The following is a 27,342-nucleotide window of genomic DNA, read 5'->3' as shown; positions in this document are numbered from 1 at the left end:
ATCAAGAACGTATTTATGACACAAGGTTTAATCCCGACTGCCATTCCGTGCCTACAAAGCAAACAGCGTCGAGAGGTTTCACAACAAATTGCTCTAAGATTGCAATTTGACTAATCGATTCTCGTCCGCTATGCTTGATTCTTAGGTCCTTTAACTTGCCAACGATTTCGAATTAATCCAATTTTCTTACAAGATGCGTGCAAAATATATCGGCGGTCATGAGTTTATTATAGGAGAATGATCACTTATGGTTCGTGGGTGGCTGTGGACACTACAAAGTATCAAGACAATAGTGTTTTTTTTTCTTCAAAAATAAAACGACTTTCTTTTGCAGACCATTTAAGTTAAATAAACATTTGACAAAATGCTATTTTTATTACTGTGGTGAAAATAATTTGAGAATTTTTACGATTTTCTTTTAATATTTAAGTTAATAAATGTAATCGGATGACATATTTCAACTAAGAACTGAATTAGAAGTGATACCGAATTAATTCATTAAATACGTTATAAATTTACGATTAATTATATTTTACTTCAGTGTAAGAGAGATGCGGTGTATAGCAGGCTAATTATTGCAACAGTTTTTGAAATCGACTCAGCTAATTCACTACTACTGTGTTCAAATAACTTTCTCATCAATGAATGCCGGAGATATTTTCTAATAGCAGCGTTTTTTTACTCTTGTTCGTGCGAGCTGTAAAAATGCCGAGGCTTTCGCTAAGTATTGAGAAATAGTATTTTCATATAGTTATAACGACTATGATTAATTTAAAAAAGGACACGAGAGTATAACGTATGCAAATTATTTCATAGAAAAAATGTGATAAAACTAAAAAATAAATGCAACAACAATAACAGAAAAATAATACAAACGAACTCAGTATGTTTGACAAATATAATAAGACATTTATAATGAATACTACTTCCAAGACTTTTAACAGAAGACATTTCAAATAAATAGTTTGCGACGTTAAATAATTTGGAAAAGTGCAGAAGAAATTCTGTTGAAATGCCTTGTGGAATTTGCGGGTACAACAAAGAACATTCAACAAGATGATGATAATGGAAGATCTCGAGGAGTGGGAGAAATGGTGAGTTTTTCTACACATTTTTTTGACAGCTTTAAGTTGTTTTTTTATTTTATTATTCTTTTATTCCTATATCCTTTTTTATATTTGTAATTTTGACGATTGTTATTGATCAGATTGCTTATCTTTTTATTATTACCAGCTGATTTTCTTAAATGGACTTTATCCATTTCCACCTTTTGGAACTGTCCGATTTCAATTTTGGAAATATCAAGTTGAAATAAAAATTGAAATAAGTCTGCCAACAGCATAGATACTGGCCAGACTGCACAGATGTACACATGTCGACCTTACTTAATACTGGCTTATCACGTTCAGTTTCAACAGACTTAAGTGAGTTATTTAAAATAAAATTAAGTATAATATAGGCAGACTTTGATTGCAGCATGTTGCATTGCAATGTTCCATAATAACATCGATTGTTTATGGTGAAAAAAGTAATCGAAATGGTTTCATAATTTTAATTCATAAAAACTTTAAATAGCAAACCAAAACTCACCCAATTAGTTGACATTTAAAGTTTCTACAGAACATGTCTTATTTCTAGAATAACCACATGTTCGCTGCATAAACATTTAATTTTGTTCATTTTACCTCACATTCCGCGATTTTATTCTTTTTTTCCAATTACCATACACACTGTTGTTTGTTGGACCATATTCAAATAAAAAATTCCTTCATAAATATATCATCTACATCTTTTTTTTTTAATTTTGATATTGAATTACATAATTACAAAAATATATGTTATAATACATATCAATTAAGTAATACATGTACTACAAAATCATCTTGTCCTCCTGATTTTCTTGCACTTTCTTTAATTAAAATTTGTCTCGCTGACCTTGGACTTGATTGACAAAGTATTTCATCTTTTAAAGTAGGAGTGAAAAAAATCAGACATTCGGAGACAAACTGTCTTATCCATTTTCATGTTTAATTTTAAGATGATTAATTCCTTCATCTTTCATGATTATTGATTCCGATCAACGCACCATTTAACATCATAGCCTAAACTGTGTATGGCGTGCGTGTGCAATGTTCTAGCAACATAATTAGAAATTTTATAATGTAACCAAACATGTTTGTCTTACATCATTTATTACACATGCATAATGTAATCTTTGATGCTTTGGAATATTTTCATTAAGTTCTATAGATCGTTTCGTTGAATACCGAATCACAGGAACGGTTGATTTATTTTCATTGCAATTTGATTGAATATTTTGCGTTTTGAATGGAAACTGTGCATTATTGTACAAAAAATATATCTTTATAGAATTTTAATGAAATGTTTCTAACAATTAGGAAAAAACTACGTACCTTATTATTACGAAAATATAATATGAAATCAAATTTTGGCTTTAATTCAAAACCAAATGTTTTTTGGAAAATGAACACTCCTATGACAAAATGGGAAAATAAAAACAAACTGCTGTTTGCTGTAAACAGTTGTATATTAGAATGTATTGCTATTGTGAAGGCAATGTTTTTAGAAATGACAGTTCAATATATAAACAGTTGTAAATTTGCTTTGAAAAACGCAAGATGTACGCACTGATTTTTACATGCATCATTTCTTTATTAACATGCAGTACTTGATCAATTTTATGCTTGTCTATTTAATATCCATTCAATTTGTTGAAATATTGTAAATATGCCAAAATATAGTACGTGATATGGTAAAACCTGTATCATAGGGTGTAACTTGAACCGTAAGCTATATCAAACAATTTGAATATGTAAATAAATCTAGTGAAAATTCAATATTACTTAGTTTGAACGAAATTGCGGCTTGGGCTCCAAAGATATAAGTATTGTTGGTTTTTTTATGTCAAGTTTCCTGGTATCGAAAAACAAAATGTCTAACTTTGTAAATGATATTACAGTGGCTTATAAGAATAAATCGTTTGCAATCACGTGAGTTTAACATTGGATGTTATCAAATCAATATGTTTTTAAATGATATATGAAATTGCTATTCAATTATACGTTACATAGAAATTAAAAAGTACAAAAATTAAATAATCTTTTAAACTAACTAAGGACATCAAATTTCTTAATTACTATCTGCTATTTCACTGCTTCTAATCAAGGGTCACGTTATAATTTTGTAATAAACACATTTGTGAAAGAAATCGACATTTGTAAAGGTTTGGCAAATCACCAGGGCAGTCAGCGTTCTTTCTGAAGACGTTAGACAATTATCTGAACTATATCAGAAATTATACAATCTGATAGAAAATAATTCTGCAAATGCAATACTTGAAGACGGAATTGCAGAAACATTTGTGAAATATTTGCTTATTTTTTCATTAACAGTCTGGACCTTTATTCTTCCTTGGATACTTTTCTTCATATAACAATACAATTAAAGATGGTTAATGTAAATTTCAGAAGAAAAATGACAAAAATTAATGTAACCGCCTCCATCTATCGAACACTTCAGAAATAATGTAATGCTCTTTGTGTAGGTCTACAAAACTCAGTAAATAGCGAAATATAGTTCGTTCCCAGTTTAACCTTATCTTATTTTACTTTTGCATGTGTATTATTATTTTAATTCATAAAAATACTTCGAATTTCCAACAATGAAATTTTGTCAGTAAATACGATGTTTTGAATACCCAACTCTTTCTTCATTTTTGCATTTTTTTACTTAATTGCACATCAAATGATCTGTAAAATATTTTTCTATGTTTGTTATATGCGTACAAGTCTCGAAATAAAACTTTGTTCAATCTGTATGATGATTTACAATAAAACAGGACTGAGAAAGGTATCAAAGGAAACTCAGCTATTTATCATATCGAATAATGTAACTGGCGTCTCCGAACACACGGATAACTGTTGAACGGTATTGGGTTGATTAATGACACGTGACTAATAGAGCATGGCATTATTGCCTGGACAACTTTATTTTTGCTAAAACCGACCAGAAGTAGTGACATCACTTTAACCTAGGATCTTGATAGGTTGTAATCAATAAAAAGTCGTAAATCGCAATAACAAGTGATTACATGATAAGAATTTGTTTATGAAGGAAGTAATTGAATACTAGGATTGAGCTATACAGTACTATCGTTTATATGACGCCTTAAACTCCTTAAACACTATTTATAAATTAAGGCCATAATAAAGTTTTTTAATGTTCTATATTTAACAGATTGGCAGAAAACTAACATCCCATGATTAACAGACTTAAAGAACATGATTATAATAACTTTATTCACAAAAAGTTTCAAACCAATGAGTTTTATTGTATCCAATCAATCATTTTATTCAGTGGTGACATTGAACAGTCTCTAATAATCACATCATATTTTAGTTCAAGGTACACTAAATATTTTTTTTTAAAAATGATCTTTAAAAAGATAAAGCACTTGTAGGATAACAAACTTAATTTTATAACCTATATCATTTTGCCTAATGAAATCTTATTAATGAGAATATCTTATTTATGCTAAAGTTATATTCCACATTTTTGTAGAGCACCTTATAAGGCTCAACCACACGTAAATATTGACGACGTAAATATGTTTATTTACAAATTCTTGACATGTCCTTGACCTAATAAATAGTACTAGTTAGGTACAAACTATTCTCATTTGATGTGTATTTTCTGCCATTTGTGATAACCAAACCAATAAAACCACATCAAGTGAATAACAAAAGATATATCTCTCTCAATCTAAACTAGATTAGTGAACAAAAATGGCACATTTGACGTATAAGATGGCTCACGCAATGTCTTTTTATTAGGCAAAGAGGAAAATCTTTGAAGAGATATTTTGCACACTGTACTAAATAAGTATGATTTCTAAGTTGATGTTTTCTTAGATGCCTTATTTTTATTAAGGATCTTTTCGTGAATATTTAAACTATAACTTAGTTTTAGTAGACCTAAATTACTAATTTGTACAAAAAAGTCTTTTAAAATGTCTTCGCTGTGAAGGGATCATTTAAGATATCTACAATATATTATGTCGATAGAAAATAAAATATTTTTCTTTTGCAAAGAGTGTTGGTTCGATTATTTTTATATTCATTATTTTCATCTGAATATGATTAAGATTGACTGTAATCCACGTTATAATATGATCAGCATCTATGTACTAGAAAAAACCAGTCAACCAAATTATAAGAGATTACTTTGTGTTTCTTTTTTTCTCTGTAACTATAATGCATTATACAGATGTCTTCAAATTTGTAGATCAATATTTATATTTTATATCGTATTGTTTTAGATGCTGTTATTTGTTTATATGTTAGTAGCAACACTGATATATACAAACATAAAGGCTCCTAGGTCATCCAGACTCTGTTATTGTATTTATACATTCCTGTAATGTTTCCCAAAACACCTGTGATTATTCTTGATATCAATGCTTCATATGTGCTCGTTCTACGCATAACTGTCTTGTTTGTGGTTTAATAAACAATGTTTATTTCACATACAGAATCAGTTCACAAAAACACATCTCTACCTGGCAGAAAATAAAATGATACTTTTGAGATTTTTTTTGTAAATCAAAGGCTTCAACATCTTTTTTTCTATCCTTCTGAAAATTATAATAATATTTCTTGTTATGTTATTTATGTATATAAGTTAGTTGGGTTTTAAGACAATGAATACATCATGCGTCAATTTGTGTGAATTTTAAAGACCCATTGCATGATGCAAGACTCTCTCTATACCTTAATGGAGAATTAGAGCATATATAATTATATTATATTATATAACAATATTTACGAAGTAAAATATATAAACCTCACTTCGTAATAAAAATGAAAGATGAAAGAAACAAAAATGATATTAAATTATAAACATTGGGTTATTGCAATTGATATGAGTTTCAATTTCCTAAAGATGAATAAACCTTGATATGAATAGCAGTAAACTTATCAAATATAACTAAAGGATTTTTTAAAAAATGTTTCTTTCATTTAATGTACATTAATATCAGTTTACGTTTGGTGACCTATCTCTGTAAATAGGTTAACATTTTGGCGGCTGTTTGCGAGCCATTATTTTTTTACTAGTTATATACCAGTCCAAATAAATAAAGTTTAGTAACCAAAGTAAATATTGCTTTATTCTTAGAAAAAAAGATTATGTCAACATTAAATATCATATTTAAGCTCTATAGTAATTCCAAAGAACGTACATCTAAGAAACCAAATTGTTAGATTCAGCGGCATTGTTAATTTACGACATACACTAGCTCCACGAATTTCCTTTGGTGTCGAGGTTGAGCAATATTTCAAAGACATTTTGACTCCCTAGATCTGCTTTAATGTAACACTTTTAAGGCTTTATAAGATTTGTTTCCGTTTACGAAAATTTTTAATGTAAAATCAATTTCATTAATACAAATTATTTTATTTGTTTAAAATGATGAAAAAAACTTCTCGTCTTGAAGTATTATATAAAGTCATCAGATCGATGTAGAGCTATAAAAAGCTCTAGGTGATTCAGGTCTGTAAACGTTTTTAGAGAAAAAGCATTACATAGTTAAAGTAAATGTATTAATGTCTAGATTCGCTCGATAACAAGACATGCAGACATAGTTTCTAAATGTGATATTATACTATCGTTCTTTAAGATACGTATGACAAATCTCAAGTTTTGGACAATAATACACTTACCTACTTACTTGTAGCATGTATAGGTTTTAAGGCGTGTAATCCAAAGGATATCTTGTATATTTGTTAATTAAAATCATGCGAAAATGCCTGAATAAATTCAAGGAATTAGGTTGATGAATTTCAAATGAAGCCATTCCGTACGTGCAAAACAAACCTATTGAACAAACTGTCGGGTAATGTTTTATTTTCATACATAATTTATATATGTCATATAACAAAGATATTTTTGAGAAAAAGCAATACTCTTTCATACGGTAGAAAATGTGAGTGTACAGGTACATTAGCTTGCCATTTTTTAGCTTTACGCCTTCTAAACTTTGTATCATTATGGTTGTGAAATATATTGATATCATTCTCTAAAGGTTATTTTTGTGTTTTTTTATATATCTTTTTGTGTCTCCAAATATATACATTCATTGATAATATTTTCTAGATATTTATTAAGTTTAATTTCTAGCTGTTTCAAACAAAAAGTATTTACAACCTTATGTCAACTTTTAAAGAGTGTTAAAGAATGGCAGGCAATTATTTATTGTTTTGTTGTTTAGTTTAGTTTAAACATATTTTATTTCTCAGAATATATATACATGTTATAATTTACAATTTACACAGAGCAATTCAAATATTCTTATAAAACAGGCAACGTGTCTTATGACATTCTTCTCCTTAGTGAGTAATTGACATATAATAGGCGCTTAAATCATTACATAATTAATAATCTGTGACGAATATAATACAAAATAAATATTTTGAGTTTATATTAGAAAACAGAAATCACAGAATCTGATATGTGTTTAAATGTTTCAAGAATTATAGTACATGTTCCATCGAATACAATTAGAATAATTGTATTATTGGTTCGAATTAACATTAATTTATATTAATATAAACATACAAAATAGAATAGTTTTTGAAAATAACACAGAAAGATGAAAAGGTATTGAAGAAGGGGAAAGATTTATAATGAGGTGTCTCAAGTATAGAAATAAAATGATTAAGTGTTTGGGTGTTAAATGAATCTTTTTGTCTCTTGGATGTAAGTGTGTACTTGTGAAAAAAATGTCATTAGTTTAGTCAGAAAGGTCTGGGTTGCCTAGAAGTAGAACATTTAAATCCATGTCAACATTATTCAAATTGCGAAGTAACTTTTGTCCAGCTGTGTCAAACTGTGTACACACGAAGAAGAAATGAAAGCTATTTTCTATTTGGCCACAAAGACATATAGATGATGCAGTTATGCCTTCAAAAACATTGTAGTTTAAAGACCTACACTTTATTCGAATTCTTGTATTATATGAAGAACTTGAAGTTTTCTTTCACCAGAAAAATTATAGTTAAGCGTGTGTCGTTGTTTTTCATAAAATTGTGTTTGAATGATGATAGAGTTGGAAGGTTGCGGACATCATGTAGAAGATTATTCCATTCTCTTATTGCAGTAAAAATAAAAATGAGTTAAAATAAAGTGCTGTTCTGGCATATACATACCAGGAATGTTGTCAATATTTCTAAGGTTGTACCTGTCATTTGTTGTTATTGGGAGAATTGAGAAAAGATAATCTGGAGCTAGTTTGTTTTGAATTTTAAAAAGTAAGATCATCCTATAAATATATCGTCTTTCTTCGAGAGATTCCCAGTTTATTTCAAAAGATGTTCGAGTGAAACAAGTCTTGTACATCCGTAAACAATACGAGCACATTTGTTTTGGATTTTGTTCTTCTTGTTCACAATTTGTAGCATTGCCCCGTATAACGTCAGCATATTCAAGTAATGGACGATTGAAAAAGGTATAAATAGTCTCTACTGATTTTCTATCTAGGCGAAATTTAAGTTTTCTCATAATATTTACCCTATTCCATGCTTTATTTGTTATATAATCTATATGTGAGTGCCATGTGCAGTCATTCGAAATTGAAACTACAAGATGTTTGTGGTCAGAAACTTCAGTAATAGTCTGATTATTCATTTGTAGTTCTGGGTGTTGATTTGGATATCTCTTTCTAGAGACTGTTGTTTAAAAAATCAAGTTTTAAATTAATAAAATACATATATACTCAATTATCAATTTACATTGTAAATTTATTTTATGAGGTTTATTTATGCATTATTCTAGCTATTTAATTATAAAAACCATTGATTTATTTCTTTAGGGCATGTGAGAAAAATGAAATATATTCTAGTGGAATATGGTGATATTTAAAGAATGTGTGTATTCAGCTCTTATCTTGGATTTTGGAATTAAAGTTTGCACTAATAGCATATTTACTCTTGCTACAAATTGTTTGATCGATTAATGTATATGATTAGAACTTCTCAGACGAAATCTCTACAACTGTATTTTACATGTCGATATTTACTTCAGTTTGCTTTGAAACTCTCGTTTTATGTTTTATATCGTCTCCCAATTAAATGTTAGAGATATTAAAGTAACTGCGATATAAAATGCTCAAAATTTGTAGATTTTTGTTACGTTTTTTTATTATTTCAAATCATTGTGTTTTACAGATATCAGATTAAATCTCACTTTAATGATAGGTTTACAAAGATAGTTTGGATTAACAAACTTTGAGATTTTCAGTAACTCTTTTCTGTATACATTGTTCATGAGTGATATTCCATTTCTAGTAATATGAATGCGTGACATTCATTTTGTACAGTTTTACATACAATTATGTTAATAATTTGTTGGTTATTCATTGTCTGATACTTTTAAAGTTACAAGTGCATTTACGTTTAACATAGGTTACAAATGATTCGACATGTCCTTCCCTTGTGCCTTGCGTTTTCTTCGTTTCCCTTCTGAGTGAGTGCCTTACCCACATGTTATTGGGTACTATTGCAGGGACTTTGTTTCGTGAATATAGCTCTCGCTGGTTGAGGTTTTCCCTCATATTTTATTTCAAGTATGCCAGAAAAAAATCTGAGATACTTGTTCTTACAATGCTCAGTATGCATTTAGATTTTATACTGACAAAAATAAAGACCAACTGTTCATCATGTATGATATTGTATTTTTCGGTATAGAATCCAAACCTCTTGAGCGTTCGTTCATTATAACACTCTTAATATCTTAGTCATGTATTTCATTTACGTACGTAGGAAATACGTCTATGACATTTTTACATTCATTTAGATACTTTTATAATATTATTTACATATTTTCAAATAAAGATATTTACGTTCTTCGAAACGTATGTTAGTCAATGTTATATGCATTTATTATGTAAAACTTTTTATTTTTGGTAAAAGTACCCATTAGCCATATGAATGATTATCTTCGTTACTTTTGATCTGTTGGCAATTGGTATAATTATAGTGAATAAGTATTTTGTATGGAAGTCAAAATACTACTTTTTTACATTTTGTTACCTTTACGACACATTACTGCATTTCAGTCCTACTTTCTTTAGTTGTTAAACATCTAACATGTTCTTAATCCATTATTAAAATATTACTCAACACATGTTTGACATTTAGTTTAGACATTTATCTTTATTTTCAAAATATATACAGTTAGATATATACATATACAATACCAAATATGTTTGATATTTCTAAAGAAGTAAAAAAATACGATGTTTTAAAGTATAATGTGCCTTAAATTCTGAAGTTATACATATGAAAGAAAATACACTAACCAAAAAATAAGCATATTAGCAGAGACAGTAATGAAAGACCATCAAAAAGTAAAAAAAATCAAAAAGCAAAAACGAAAAGCAAAAACAAACCTAAGTAGAAGAATGAATATATTTGCAAAAAATATAATTGTGAGTGACAAATTTTGTCAAATAATAGGAAAAACTGCTGTGAGATGAAAGAATTCCAAATTAAACGAGAGCCAAGAGAACAAAGGCAGATAATGATTTGTGTTAAGATATCGAGGTATAATGTGAAAAGCATTAAACTGGTTCATAGTTTTCCACAAGCAATGACACTTTAATCGTGATTGTATATAATAAGTTACATAACATTTCCTTTATGCACATAACAAACGAAAAAATTTAAAAAAGATACAAAAAGGAAACCAACAAGGAAATAAAAAACACAAAAAACAATAGAAAAAGAAAATAAAGTAAACAACAAGAAAAACATCGGTATTGGTTTGTGTTGTTACTTTTTTATAACTTCATTACGGACACCTCAAACAAACAATTATTCATTTCTGAGTCTAAAGAAGTGTAGCTTCAAAACAAACTTTAAAACGATAATTTTCGTAGTCTAAAAATGAAAACTACTCGCGATATTTAATTAGTCTGTAAATGAACGTAAAATGCATGTTCATTAAAAACATAGTTGTCGTTATAGTGATGAAAAAAAGAAAATCCATGATATGTGCTTAGACTTTTCTGTATGATTTCAGACTGATAAGTTTTCACCTTCATACATCATTTTATGGGGTTTATTGATGTCTGTTATGACACCGGAGCATGTTTATCATTAATCAACATATCTCTAACATGTCTCAATTATTTGTAATCGTGTTCCCCAGTTGAGTATTCACACTTTTATCTCCATGTCAAATGCTAGACTTGCCTCGTTTTGAAACTAAAGTTGATTTGATTAAAGAGGCGTGAATAAAGTGTTACTGTAAATTTATAGAATACGTTTTAAAAATGAAAATAATGTCATAATTTTATTGTCTCATTTATAGGTTTACGTTGTTTCATAGTTTTATGTTGTAATATGTTGATATTACTACGTAATATATAGTTTTCTGAATTTGATGATTGATATTTGTTTGATATTTTGATTGGTCAATTGTTTGGCTCTTAACCAAACAACAATTTTGTTAATAAGCACAAATACTTACACATTTTCAAGTTAAACATAATTACCACCACAATTCCAATCACAGTTAATTGATAAACGTTGAAATTAATTTCTTACTCGTTATTGATATATAGGATTGAAATGACTGGGAATTGTTTGTATTAAACCGTTTTTCATCTGAACAATTAATTTCAAATCATTTGTTTATTTTGCTTAAACAATTGCAATAAAACTGTATTCACGTGTAATCATATTTTTGCTTTACTTCATTTTCATGTATTACGTGTGCAAAGTTTTGTTATACTCGTAATGCCAGGATTTCGGATATTGACATTTGTCAATAAAGAAATCTTTTGTACTTGTTTTTCAAACAACTTTGCCAAAACATTAGAACTGAACGAACATTTTAGCAAACCAGGAGAATGCTAAGTCGTTGTATAATTTAGGAAAACAACAATGTTTATAAATTAAAATTAATTTTTAAGATAATTAAGGAATGAAACATTACTGTACCCGTAGTGTCTGTATGTTCAAGCCAACTGTAGTTACGATGTCATGTATCACTATTATACAATGTAATTTTATACAATGTAACTTTTCTGCTGACGACATGCAAATCACTCATTAAGAAGGGAAGAATGTGTTTTATGATAAAAGAAAAGACATTTGTAAAATAGGTCTGATACGAAGTGAATAATTGTTTTCTTAGTTTCTGAGCAGACTTCTTTAAAATGAAAGTTTACTTGGCATTTCTTTTGACAATATGATAAATTGAATTATGTTAAAATTGTATCTTTCGTTTTCATTTTAATAAGTGAAATTGAATTCAACATTTCTAAAGATGATCACTTCAATAAACGTTTTATAGGTGAAGATTTATGATCATGTACACTTATGTATACGAATATTACCAGACAATAAAAGTGGTTATGCTAGCGAACTCAGAGGGAATGAATAGTTTGAATCAATAAAATCAGCATGGATGCGGATTGGATAGAAGGGGAGTCATATATTATTCTATATTTTTTAATATATTGAATGGTTAGTAGTTGCCAGACGAAAGAATTTAACAAGATTATGTATTACTACATAGCTTAACTTGACACTCTCTTTACGCAAACATGTTTTGTTTATCTTTGACTTACATGACGTCAGTTCGGCGCCCCCGGCTAATTGGTTTAGGTCGTTAACTTTAAACCACCTGTCCCTCATCGCTTTTGGTTCAAATCCCGACAGGTACTTTGATTCATTCATGCGATGAAGCTATCCAGGTAGCTAACGGAAAGTCGGTGTTTCTACTCAGGTGCCCGTTCGGGTCTGAAATAATGTATCGAGCTCTTTCTTCTCCTGTAAAACAGGAAAGTTGACATACGACAAATACTGTGTTGATGCGACACAAATATGAAGTCAGATCAGTTGTAAAGTAAATGATTTGCTCAGCTATGCTTTTTAAAGGACATTTGGCGGGTAAATGATTTTCATGGCTTACTGAACATTACAAATTAGAGCATATTTATTTATGAAATATTAAGATATGCTTTCCTTCTTGCAGGCGATTCGTCTAGCGTGAATGCATGCTCAGAATAATTGCGTGATAACTACACATTTTGACTCAATAAAACTTAAACAAAGGAGAAAAGTTAATTAAACTTTTCATTCAAAAGGTAAGCACTATGATGAAAAGTGGAACATCATGAATTTCAAAACTGTTAATAAATTACCCTCTAGACATTACAAATCTCCACCATAATTCCACAGACATTTGTGGCTTTTCGTTTAAATATGAAGCTATGTGGAATTTATGATCTAAAATATGTAGGTATCATTGTAACAGTGAGAAGTATTTGGAAATTCTCTGTAGAGAATGCTAGAAGTTGAGATATATCATTGAATTGGTGCGGTTAATTTTATCATTTAAACAGTTGCACAGTTGCAGTCTTTAATAATTCCAGCGCATTCAATGACAATTCCATATGCTGTGAAATATCTTCTTGCAAATATAATAAAAAATCATAATAAGATGTTAACGTCTGTAAAATTATGCCACCTGGAATGCTTTGTATAACAATGATACGTTAATATCTTATAAACACATCTTCTTCATTAGTTAAACCGAATGTTTATTGTTTGACTTTACCAAACAGTTTATTACATCTTTATCATACTGTAACACGGACGATAACATGAATAATAGATTCATTGTTTCGGAACATATCATCACAAACAGTTTCCAATCTTACTGTATAATTGAAATTCCATTATACATTCTTCCAAGTTAAATTGAGTACACAATAATACACCTGACAATTTGATTTATATTTATTTCGTAAGTAAAATTTAATGAATAAATTTCTGTTAGTTTTTATTCAAAGAAACGCTTTAATCTAAAATTGTACAAAAACACCATTCCAAAGAAGTTTTCTTCCAAATAAATTATTTGCAATGTTTATATCTATTTTCGAGTGAAAGTTAGCTTAAATCAGGACACTCAAATTTAAATTACTCCAGAGTAGTTAAAACAAAGCAGGTAGTTAAAACCCACAGACTCGGATTAATTGAGTTTCGTTCATGATAAATTACCACCAGCCTCTGTATAACACAATCTAAAATAGTATTCAATCCCTAACACTCAAAGTATTTGTAAAGATGATTCCAAGTGACCTAAAATATATCATAATACTATTATTTCTAACAATAAAACGTTGAAATGACTATGATAAATACAAAATCTTGTAATAGGACAATCTTATAAAATCAATCAAAACTCAATTTTATTGAGTTTGTTTATGCGAGGCAATGTTAATGCTTACAAAATATTCAAAATTAAAGATCTCTCGGATGCAACAAGAACCACATACTCATATGAAAGTTACATAATCGGTCTGTTAATGATATATTGTAATAGTGTAATATAATGTAATTGTGAAACATCTCTCTCGGTCCCAAGCACCGACCAAGTAGTCCTGTTTAGCAACCTGTTATGATTGCATTAAAATATTAAAACAATTACAGCTATTCACCTCTTTTGATTTTTTGTTTATATAATAAGTAAAACAATTTCCATAGAGTATACACTATCTTTTTCGTTATTTTCTAAATTACGTCATCAACAAAATAATAATTATCAAAATCGGATGCGATAACGTTTTGCTTGGCGTCATTTATTGCGAATTTCATAATACATTTCAAAAAGAGATTATTTCCGTAATTATTAACCAAATCATATGATCTATAATCAATATAAAAGCATTGTTAAACATAGTAACACGTGAGAAAAATGGAATAATTTTCTTGCTCATTATGTATTTAACGCTTTACAAGGATTTGTAATGTTACAACTTTACCAGCTGCATGTTTACTCTAGCTGAAAATTGCCTGATCAATCAATGTATATGCTTAAAACTTCTAAGGAAAGTCTCATAATTTTATCATACCTCCCGATAACTACTTCAGTCTATTTGGGTTTAATCCGTTGCATATTCTTAATTGCCTGTCATGTAAAAGTTATAATGCTTACTCGGATATTGTTGATAATAAGTTTTCGAGTGTGCCCCCTTCTGGTGATTTCTATAGTCATTCTTTGACAGTTGCTTTGCATTTGATGTTCGGTTTATTTTAGAGGTTATGAGCATGCTTTCATGACACGAGTTATTTTGTAGTTTTATTTCCGAATTCTGAAAGATATACAAAAATGTTTCAAATGCAGATATTTTTACTTCAGTTTAAAGTAGTATAATGTTTTATCACACAGATTAAATTCGGAAATTTGAAAAAGGGTTGAAATAAAAGAAGAAACTTTAAGTAAGCTTTCCCTTATCGCGGTCATATTCTCGCAAAAAGGAACAAATGCTAACAAAAAAATGTGTGTGTTTAGGTCCTAATTTTTGATATTTATGCATTCCATGTCTTGCGATATGTTTTATTAAAAATAGGTGTTTGGTGATTTTCCCGTTAGGTACTGTTAGATATATAAAGTTGTTTTCACGAACAATTTAATTAAGATTCCGTTGCATGTTTGTATGCACATTTTATATGATTAACGTAAATGAAACAGTTTAGATAAGAATATAATCAGGATGTTAAAATAACCAATGTATTTCTCGAGATATATAGCAGCACTTCAAACAGGCAAAATACTGAAAACTCATTGATTTAAGTTAGAAAAAAATGTATGAATATAAATATAAATAATTGAGCCGCGTCATGACAAAAACAACATAATGGGTTTGCGACAAGCATGGATCCAGACCAGCCTGCGCATCCGCGTAGTTGATCAGGATCCATGCTGTTCGCTATCAGTTTCTTTACTTGTTATAGGGTCTGTAAGCGAACAGCATGGATTCTGATCAGACTGCGCGGATGCCCAGGCTGGTCTTAATCCATGCTGGTCGCAAACCCATTATGTTGGTTTTGTCATGACACGGCTCAATTAATGTATGTTTAGAAACAATGAACAATTCTGTTGTAAAATATATTGAATGAATTTACCTCTATTATGGAGAAGGCTAATATTATTATTTTAATATTTTTCTTGAATATTATTGTCCATGAATTTTTCAAAAACACATGTATCAAAGTCTAAAAACCAAAATTACAAAAAAAACATACATCCTTCTTCTTCGAATGGGGGCATAAAAATAAAAGAAAAGCCCGCCCTCACCACACACGCAAACAACAACACGCTAACAAAACAAACAAAAACAGATTTAAATGTCAAGTGAAAAAATTAACCGTAGGTCTATATCGCAATTTTGTTTAAATGTTTTAAAAAATTAAACCAAAACAATGATTTTTTGCGGGATATCCTTGGACTTTTCTGTTTGATTTTAGACTGATAAAACATTGATTTTCGCACATGTTTTTTTATGAGAATAGTTAATGTCTGTAATGACATAGGAACATGTTTATCATTAATCAACATATCTGTAACATGTCTAGATTACTCTTGATCATGTTCATTAATTGAGTATGCATAAATACTTTTCCTTTTTAAAAACTCTGCTTCTAGAAACTAGAAAGAATAAGACTAATTGTCAATTGTTAATGTATATATCTATCAATTGTAAATATATATCTATTAATTGTTGATATATATTTATTATTGTTAATGTATATCTATAAATTTTTAATATATATCTATAATAGTATTATGTTTCATTATAAGATCATTGCGAGAATTACAAGTATCATTTATGTTCATTTTCTATTTTAACGAACAATACCCCTTGTTATAATTTCGTTTAAAAAGGGAATGATGCAATGCAATAAAATTATACAATGCAATTTTATACATAACATACATAACATAACAGATTCTTTATTTGGCATAAAATGACAATACTCATTTATAGCCAATACAATTAACAATCATGTAATGGAAGAGCATGATATATAATATAAAGATCTTAACGAATTTGAATATTTTACAGAGAAAGTTCTTGTTGCTACAAAATTTAAATAAATTTAAGTTTTTGTTATCTATTCTTGTAATGGAAGAACATGATACATAATCAAAAGACCTTAACAAAGTTGAAATGTTTCACAGAAAGAAGTTCTTGGTGCTGCAAAACTTGAATAAATTTAAGATACTAACTGTTCTTTCTTTAAATGAAAAATGCAAAAAAATTGGCACGACACTATCTGTTCTTAGTTATTTCTTTAAATGAAAAATACAAAAATTTTGACAAGAAAATAAATTTAAGATACTATCTGTTGTCAAAAATACAAAATTGTTTACAAAAATACTTACTGTTGTCAGTTCTTTCTTTAAATGAAAAATACAAAAATGATTACTAGTGAATATAAATTTAAGATACTAACTGTTGTTAGTTCTTTCTTTAAATGAAAATAAAGAGAAAATGACAAGTGAATAAATTTAAGGTAATAACTGTAATGTCCATTCTTTCTTTAATTGAAAAATACAAAAAATTGACAAAATTTGTTATACTAACTGTTGTCAGTTCTTTCTTTAAATGAAAAATACAAAGATTTTGATAGGTTATTCAACATTTGCGTGTTTCTTATAGACATAAGCTTTTCAAATTTATGAATTGATGGTCAGAGACAATAGTGTGGTTTTAAGTATTTGCGACATAAACTATAGTATTTTGGACAAACTAGCGAAAAATGAAATTTATTTTCTATCACGTTTAAATTGCAATTCGTACATAGTCTGTTTTGTCGCGCTACGTTTTCGTATCGACCCGTTTCTATTGCTAGATTATGGGATGACAATCTAAATTTTGTAAGTTATACACATCTTTTAGGAGTTCATATAAGGATATGTTTAAGTTCAATGTAAAAGATATATAGATGGTTCTATTGCGAAATAAACTATGCGTCACTTTATGTAACGTTGCGTCGCTAAACATATTTCTTTCCTGATCTTAAGAAAGAGCCAAATTAATGAAAATGCAGATTAAAATATCATGGTTGACATCATTAGTGCTATTGTTGCCACACGTTGGAGTGACATTGAACTTGACAAGCTTTCATAACATTATTATATCTGTAAAATATTGTATACGTCAAAGAGGGTAAAACTATTGACAATTTACGTTCATGGAGTACAAAATAAGTATGATACAATATATATTCAGTGACAAATTGAGAGCAACAATGTACATATGTAATATAATCCGTCGCTGCCATTTTAACCTAAAACCATTTTATAATGCACCGATTCAGAGTATAAAAAACAGAAAAAACATAAGAAAGCTGAGGCACACACCAATGATACTTATAAAACTTTTATATTCAATACTCCTATTGGCTGTAACAGGGGCAGAGCAAGGAATTCCAGTTTGATGCGCCTGGTAAATGTTGCTTGACAACGCACGCGACCAACCGCTTGTAGGCAAGTGAGGTTAGGGGTGGGGATAGATACAGCAGGAGTCCTTCCTCTGTTTTGTTGTGGTACATGAAATATTTAAAAATGAACGTGTTAAATGGTGCTTTATATAAAGTGACTCATTGAACTTTGCAAGCAGATCCAGCAGAAAAAAATGATTTAAACTATTTATATTAAGTGAAATAAAAATAACTGTTTAAATTTCAAATTTTAACTACTAGTATTGACGTTTTGCTTGTGAAATCTTAGAATGAGGTTTGGGGGTTACCTAAGTTATATATGCAAATTACTGAGCGATGTTCGAGTAAAATACTTATAAGAATAAGCAAAAGCACTGACTCTATATTGCCTCTGTAAGATATTTAAACATTGACTTATTGAAGAAAAAAGAAACATATGTTGAATATCTATTATCTTTAGAAACTAACTATCCAATTTAATGGTTCCATACTAGTACACATACAATATCTTTATATCCTTATATCCTATCTGCATCTTAATTGAAGCGCATCTTTGGTATTTATTTGTTTACTACTAGAAAATCCTAAAATTACTGAAAGAAAGAAAAAGCAAATTCCTGAAGAAAGATGAAAACATAAACTGTAAGTGAGTGAAAAAGGTTCGAGAGCACTGAATGAAGTCTCTTTTCTGAAGTTCCTTCAGAAAGTTTTATGAGCTGATCTGACTTCCTTCTGATATTTCTTGATTTCAATTCGATAAAGAAATCGAATTATCATTTCATTTGTATAGATGTACACTTCAATAAACATTCTTTAGATGAAGATTTATGATTAGGTATAACATTTAATATGTGAACATTACAAGACGATAAAAGTAATTATTCTAGCGAGCTCCGAGCAATTGAATAGCTTGAATCAATAAAATCAGCAAGGATGCGGGTCGAATAAAAAAGAAACATATGCATTTCTATATTTTGTATTATACGTATTGCGTGCTTAACAATTTCATATGAAAATGTAGTACAATGTAGAAATATCGAAGGACGTCTAACATGACAAAATTGAAAATGTTGCTGGCTGCAGCAAGATAACACAAGTAACAAAGCATGCATTGACATTATATTCAAAAGCGTTACCAAGTTCGGGGAATAAATACAATGCATTTCATTTGTTTGAAATGGTATCAATTCAATCCTTTTGTGCTGTTTCTCCTCATTCGTTTCATTATATAAAGAACAAATTATTGACTTGAATTATTCAAAAATAATTATTATAAATCGAACACGAATATAATTTTATATTAGAATGATTATTATAAATAATATAAGGAAAATATATTGATAATTGTTATTGGATAAGACTTCATTTGCTCAAATTTGTTTTCCTTGTAAATGTAGAAAATAAGAATACTCTTAAAAACATTTTAATATCTATTTATAATGCTATTAATATTTGAGATTATACCTTATCCTGTGAATTAAAGGTATTTAAATAAAGCAGTAGACAGGCCAATATATGTAGTCATTAGTAACATAGATTTATACATCATGTCATGATATTGTAACAATAATTCATATCTTATTCATATTGTAATAAGAAATAAATGATATAATTAACATTTTTACATATTATTATATAATTGCTAATTTCACACTGTACACATGTATCATAGTCAAAATTTGAATATTACATAGCATGCGTCTGTGTTATACGTGTAATATAAGTTTAATTGTTGTCAAATATTTCAGCTTTTAACAATATTATAAGATTGTTTCAAATGATGTTTTATTTTCATATATGATCATGTTTTAGTACCTCATAACTATTTTAGAGTGATTTTGTACACGTATTTCTTTTATAAATTTGTTATATTTTGTTAATGTATGTACAAAAGTGAGACTAAAATAACCAAATTGTCATGCATTGTCTTTTTTATGAAAAAGAAGAATTTCACAATATGGAATTATTATAATAGATATGTATATACTATAATCTATGTCTCTTGCAACGATAGTGATCACTCCTGGTAAATGATAGAGCTACCTTTTTCGGAGGTATACGGTAAATCGCTCTATCGCTACTTCCAAGCTAGTACATGTCGTTTAATCAAGTGTTTAGTGTTTTAATTTTTTATATATTTTCTTAACACTACACCAAATATCGAAATTCAGAGAATGCTATGCCATATAGATTTGATTAAAGTTTCCAGAAAACGTAAAGTTGTTATAATTGTTATAATTGTGTTTGAAATGTAGTTGTGGCGGCGTTTCCCAGTAAGCGAATTCAAACTAGTAAAAATATTATAATATTTAAACTACACGCTTGGTTTTATTATGTTCGTTGTTACTAGTGGTAATTTATATTCTAGAAATCAAGGTATAAAATCAGTAAGTTTTGAATATATTCTCAGAAATGATAATTTTCATATACAGATAAGAACAGTATCTAGTATAAACAACTAAATATGATATTCTCCTATTATTAACAATTTTGTTGAAACATTTATGTATTATAAGGTAGGTTTTTGTGTAATGGGGTACTTCTATATAACGGATTATATGGACTGCAATACAGTAAGTCAAGAAGCCACGCTAAATAACCTTATTTAAAATATATACATGACCTGACTGTGAAAAGAGCTGTTGGTATTAGTTCGTTTAAAATGGTTAAATATTTACATTTTGTTCTTTTTAGATAAAAATACAAATTCATGATTTTGTAAGTGTCAAGTTTTGTTGTGTTTTCTGATCTCTTTTTGTGAAAATAATGAAACTGTCGTTTTCCTAACAGTAACAAGAGGGCCATGATGGCCCTAGATCGCTCACCTGACTTATCAAACTCATCCAAACAATAACCTAGACAAGCATTCTGACCAAGTCTCATGACAGGTGAGTCAAAAATGTGACCACTACAGTGTTAACAAGGATTATCCATATTTGAGCAGTGCGACCTAGTTTTTTACCCAGGTGACAAATATTCAAACTTGACCTAGAAATCATCAAAACAAACTTTCAGACCAATTTCCAGGATACTTGGATCAAAACAGTAGCAACTAGAGTGTTAACAAGATTTTTCTATTTTTAGCTCCGGTGACCTAGTTTCACATGCGATTTCGAACTCATCCAAGCAATTACCTAGACAAGCATCCTGACCAAGTTTGATGATAATTGAGTCGAAAATGTGACCACTAGAATGTTAACAAGGTTTTTCCATATTTGGGCGGTGTGACCTAGTTTTTCATCCAAGATGACCCATGTTCGATCTTGACTTAGAAATCATCAAAACAAACTTTCAGACCAATTATCAGAATATTTGGATCACAACAGTAGCCACTAGAGTGTTAACAAGAGTTTTCTATTTTTAGCTCCTGTGACCTAGTTTTTCATCCAAGATGTCCCATGTTCAATTCATTCCCAGCAATGACCTAGACAAGTTTCCTGACCAAGTTTGATGACAATTGAGTCAAAATTGTGACCACTAGAGTGTTAACAAGGTTTTTCTATTTTTAGCTCCTGTGGCCTAGTTTTTCATCCGAGATGACCCATGTTCGAACTCATCCGAGCTATCACCTAGACAAGCATCTTGATCAAGTTTGATGATGACTGATGCAAAAATGTGATCACTAGAGTGTTAACAAGGTTTTTCTATTTTTAGCTCCGGTGACCTACTTTTTCATCCGAGATGACCCATGTTCAAACTCATCCGAGCTATCACCTAGACAAGCATCTTGACCAAGTTTGATCATGATTGATGCAAAAATGAGACCGCTAGAGCGTTAACAAGTTTCTATTTTAGTCGTGACCTACAAGGTTTTTCTATTTTTTGAGCTCCGGTGACCTACTTTTTCATCCGAGATGACCCATGTTCGAACTCATCCAAAGCTATCAACTAGATATCGCATCGATGCCAACGTATAGCTATTATCTAAACAAGCATACTGACAAAGTTTAATGATGATTGGGTCAAAAATGTGACCACTAGAGTGTTCACAAGGTTTTTCTATTTTTAGCTCCTGTGACCTAGTTTTTCATCAGAGATGACCCATGTTCGAACTCATCCAAGCAATTGACTAGACAAGCATTCTGGCCAAGTTTGATGATGATTGAGGCAAAAATGCGACCGCTAGAGTGTTCACAAGCAATTGTGGACGTACGACGGACGACGGACATTCACCGATCCTAAAAGCTCACCCTGAGCAAGCTCAGGTGAGCTAAAAAGGCTGGTCTTAAAGACATCAATTTTTTTCTGTTTTTAGTAGCATAACTTCAATAATAAGATATTGCGCATTAAGTAAAGTTTCACCTCCTGACCAAACAGACGCTCCCATGTGTTGTCTACCCGTTCTTCATAATTAAGACACGTAAATAACATGCGTTGATAAGTCACGTGCTTCAGTCGTCGTCATAATTAGTTAAGATACATTCAGTTATATGATAGCACCTTTCCAGTTGTGTCAGTTATTATGGATGGGACCCTATAATTAATCAGAATATTTAATTAATATACTGTCGAGACAAACTTATAAAATTTCATGTTCGTGATGGATCAAATTCTGTTTTGAATGAATCGCGGACATGTTATTTTAAAGACGCAATACGCAAAAAATGTACAGCAAATTCAAATATTTTATCTACCAAGAAACAGGCGTTACAAAGCTAGACTTCACACATCTTCGACTGTTTCTAAATTCAAAATTTTATCTCTACAATGTTTAAATGTTGAACTCTGCTGGGGGCGTGGACGGTAGCATGCAATTACCACTACCGTCCATGAACAGCCTTAATCAAACAGTTTCAATTTTGCCTATTTTGGCGTTATTAAGAGATTCCGTTTTTCTCTATTTTGATAATTTTACATTTTAATACATTTATGTTATATATATTTTATACAGCTGACTTGCCATGTTATCTTACAGGGACGTTTTATTTTCTGAAATCATGCATTCCAGTTATTATATCATTAAACAATAGTGTATTCTTACAAAACTCATATGAATTACTATGCATTTATATGCCAACTCATTTCTAGTTATAAAGATGTGTTGATGTCATATGGCCCTGTATACTCGGCTGTAAGTTTATAAAAACAAGATATACCAGACGGTTCATATACAGCAAACAGTCGTTCATATTTAGCTGAAATCTCTTCCTTTGACATAAATGCAATAGTCTTTCATGTAACGTTTCGATTGTACGCTTAAACTGTTAGCCTTGTATTTAAATTACAGTCTACGTTATCATACTTATATTTACCTCGGCTCTTATAAAAACATAGAAAAAGCAATTTCATGTACAATTACAGTGTTGTTTAAAAATAGGTATAAGTTCTTGGATCTGAATTATTTGTGTTCTACATTTGAATAACTATTGAAAGAATTCCCGGAAGTATAATAACTTTATGCGTAGATCTGGAGTCCCAATCTTGATAGGGAAACTATTTCACGCATACATAATCACATTATGTTATTAACGGTAGGTGGTCGTTTTCTTAGAATGTATATTTCAATACTCTGTCTCCCTTATAATGTTTTATAATTTTTTACACATTATGAAACTGTTTTTGAATAGGTTTTCTGTAGCGTTTCTTCCTATTTTCTTTGAGAAAACAGTACTTTTGATTTTGTATATAACGTGTAATAATTATCTTGAAATAAGCATACGTTATAAAGCTTTGAATGGTGAACAAAATGCATCAGTATGCTAATGTGACAAATAAACATACGAAATTTGTTCATTGTATGAACGTTACCGGAACATCCCCGTACATTACTTTTATGACATAATTATGTACCCCAAATCGTTTTTCTGGTCGACTTAAAAAGATATCTTGGCACAAATTTTATTGTATTTTGTCATATTTGATATGAAATTGAACGTAACATTTGTCGTTTTTAATATTATTTCATCATTAGAATTTTGTCAAAGTATTTAAGAACTCAAAAAGATATATTTTTAAAGGCAAATTATTCCTTAGAAACATCTTATTTCTTTCTTTAGACAGAGCAAAATTTTAGGATGAAAACTGCACGTACACAAGGAAAGACATTAACTAAAATGTTAGTTTTGAATTTACATTTATATGCTTCAGATAAAAGTCTATTTGAATCCGACAAGACCAGAAATCAATTGATATTGATTTGAAATAATTGTATTCATTTCCTTAAATATCGTCTGCTCCAAATCCGTCTTATCTAGCCAATATTTTTTAGTTGAAGTTGGATTGTTCCATTTAAGAAGCTTTCCTCCAATATGATAAAGATAATCGTTATATCTAAAATTTGAATTCAGAAACAATTCCTCGGGGATTTTAGGAGATGTGCAAGTATAGAGATTACGGAATATCGTCTGCTTTAAACCTAACAGAGGAGTGTTTGATGCATAAGATCTCACTTTTTTATATATATTTCAATTATCGCTTAATATAAATCTGCCCCTTTTTGATGGAAGATATCTTAGTAATTAAAATTCTGTATCACATTCGCTTTTGTTTGATTTTTATATCACGATTATGAAATTGTATATTTTTAAGTTTGTAACTTATTAAAGCTTCTTAAAACATTATATTTATTCATTTATTTACTTCTAAGATCATGTATCATACATGATGAAAACATATAACTTTTTGTAACTGAAGCGATGAAAACCAGAACAAAATAAACTCTTAATGAATATAAATCATAAAGACTGCACATAAAAGAAAAAAAATAGGTTGTTTTCTAACCTTTTTATTGATGCAAATGATCGAACGGATTGTTTGGTTTAACGGTGCACCAACACAGTTTTGGTCATATGGCGCCAAAAACAGGAAAGCTGATTTGGCTAATCTCGGATTAAACTGTGGCTGCAATTCTGATACCCAAAACCGAAAAGGAAGCTCCAGAGTCACAAGGAATTTTTATTGATTGATGGACTTTGCAAAATGTGAAAAATGGTATAATCCTCGAGAGTAATGGAAACAAAAAGTTGGCAATCGTAGACTTGGTTTTATAACGTTAGTTCGTGAAAACAAAAATAATAAAGAATCTCGTATGTCCCCTATCACCGACGTTAGCGGATGTTGTGCAGGCCAGCTTTTTACAGTTACATACAGCACTTGCCACCCTGCTGTTGTGAGTATAAGAAAATATTGAAAAGGAGAGATTTCTAGATATCAAGGAAACAAAGCAAATAGTTGACAATTTTTGTCTGACTTGGCGTTATTGGCTTTGTTCATGATTGGCATTGACATATGCAACATCTCTCACACCCCTCACCACCGGCGGCTTAAACGGCATTCAATAACCAACACTAAAGGTATTAAATCAATGTTCCTCTAGGATCAGAAACAGATGAAAAACGGGGCATTTTTCTGCACAACACCTGCTGTTGAAAAGGCGAGATTCTCCGAGAGTAGAATAGTGGAATAGTTGACAATTGCAGACTCGGTGTAATTGACTCTGTTCGCCATAAACAATATAAGTTGCAATATCTCTCATATACCTAGAATCGGCTGCAGTGGTAGTTTAATCAACACTAAATGTATTTTAATCAATGATCCCGAAAGACCAGAAACATGTACCAACACTTAGATGGGTGTGCTTTACCGTGTGTTTATGTCTTATATGTTTATGTAAGAATGTATTGTTGCTTCAACAAAATCAAGAAAGCAGTGTAAGATATATTTATTCAAGATTTAAGTACCACTGTCTTTTCATAGTTATGTTTAATGTGAATTGTCTATAAGAGATGGTCTGTAGTACAATGATAGTATTTAGTGTCAAACATGAAACAAAGAATTATACAGGGATGTTGTTGGCAAATGTGAGAGACATAGTCCGGTAAATAAATTTTATAGCAGATAAAATATTCTTGAATAGATTGTTACTATTCATGAAATATAAATTTTCATACTTAATCACTTAGAACTTAATCAGCTGATTTCTTTTCAAACAATATTTTTATTATAATATCAAAATGATGTATGTTTCTATTGTTTCTATCAGTATTTGAAACAACTTACGTAAAATGTTCCCATTGTAGACCATTCTACTTTAAGCACTTACATTTGATGTGTGCATTTTTAAATATAGTAATAATAATAATAATAATAATTTTATTCGGTAAAAGTGTACATGACATGGCAATGACATAATGATGCATAATGATACAATACATATAACAATAATCAAAATATTAAAGAGACTAGAAATATCACATGACATAAGTATACGACAAAATATAAATATATGAGCCATGTAGTGCCCACCAATACCAGGGATAACACAAAAAAGAGGAAAGGATTCCTCTTATTTCCATTGTGGTCCCTGACATTGGAGGCATGACACAGAAAGTCATGTTAATTTGTATGAAATTGAAATAAATTCTTTTACTAATAAGGCATAAATTGCAATAATTTAGTTGAGATCACAATATATCACAGTCCAAGTTTGTATCACATTAAAATCACAGTTAGTTCAAGTTTGTATCACATCAATAAATCATGAAATAGTGCATCACAGAAATTGTCAGTCAAACTGTAAAAATTTAATAAAAATATTATAAGACGTTAAAGGTGCAAGCTAAAAATGGGTAAATTACTAAAGGACACAACATATGTGTGTTGTGCTTAAACTTAAGAATAAGTAAAATCTGGGACTCTATTAAGACTAATAAAAGATTCAAATACTATTGAAAAATAAACTAAAATTAACTGGCCATTAAATGGGCTTTGATGGCATGCTTGAAGGTGTGGGAAGATTGAATATTTCTTAGATTTTGAGGAAGGCCGTTCCATAGTGAAATACCATTAAAAGCAAAAGATTTTCTACCAAAGCTTCCTACCTTTGGTAAAGAAAATCGTCCTGGGTCACTAAAAGAATAGCTTACACAGGAATCTGATGACGAAAGTGCAGACACTCTGGACCTGGTACAGCGGTCATGGACCTGATTAAGGGGTACAAAATGCTCCTTAAGGTATTTTGGGGCTGTGTCAGACTTTATTTTATGGACATGGCAAAGAGTTATCTGATCAACTCTTTTGGAGATCG

The 27,342-nt window shown here is 29.8% G+C and overlaps 1 protein-coding gene across 6 annotated transcripts in view; it reads left to right on the top strand.

The window, feature by feature from the left end:
* The first annotated feature begins 281 nt into the window (after positions 1–281).
* LOC132740347 (short transient receptor potential channel 7-like) overlaps positions 282–27,342 on the top strand; it is an 80,658-nt gene continuing 53,597 nt past the window's right edge. For 3 of the 6 annotated variants that reach the window (XM_060728231.1, XM_060728229.1, XM_060728227.1), the window contains exon 1: positions 282–1,094. In XM_060728231.1, the coding sequence (XP_060584214.1) occupies positions 1,057–1,094 (38 nt within the window). In that variant the 5' untranslated portion in view covers positions 282–1,056. The remainder of the gene's footprint in view (positions 1,095–27,342) is intronic. The other 3 variants (XM_060728232.1, XM_060728230.1, XM_060728228.1) reach the window with 1 other exon arrangement.

The sequence above is a fragment of the Ruditapes philippinarum genome, unplaced genomic scaffold (genome assembly GCF_026571515.1).
Source record: "Ruditapes philippinarum isolate M1 unplaced genomic scaffold, ASM2657151v2 ctg1539_1_1_1_1, whole genome shotgun sequence".
In the NCBI taxonomy this organism is placed as follows: Eukaryota; Metazoa; Mollusca; class Bivalvia; order Venerida; family Veneridae; genus Ruditapes; species Ruditapes philippinarum.
Note: the sequence above shows the minus strand (reverse complement) of the source record. Positions and strands in the feature narration are given on the sequence as shown.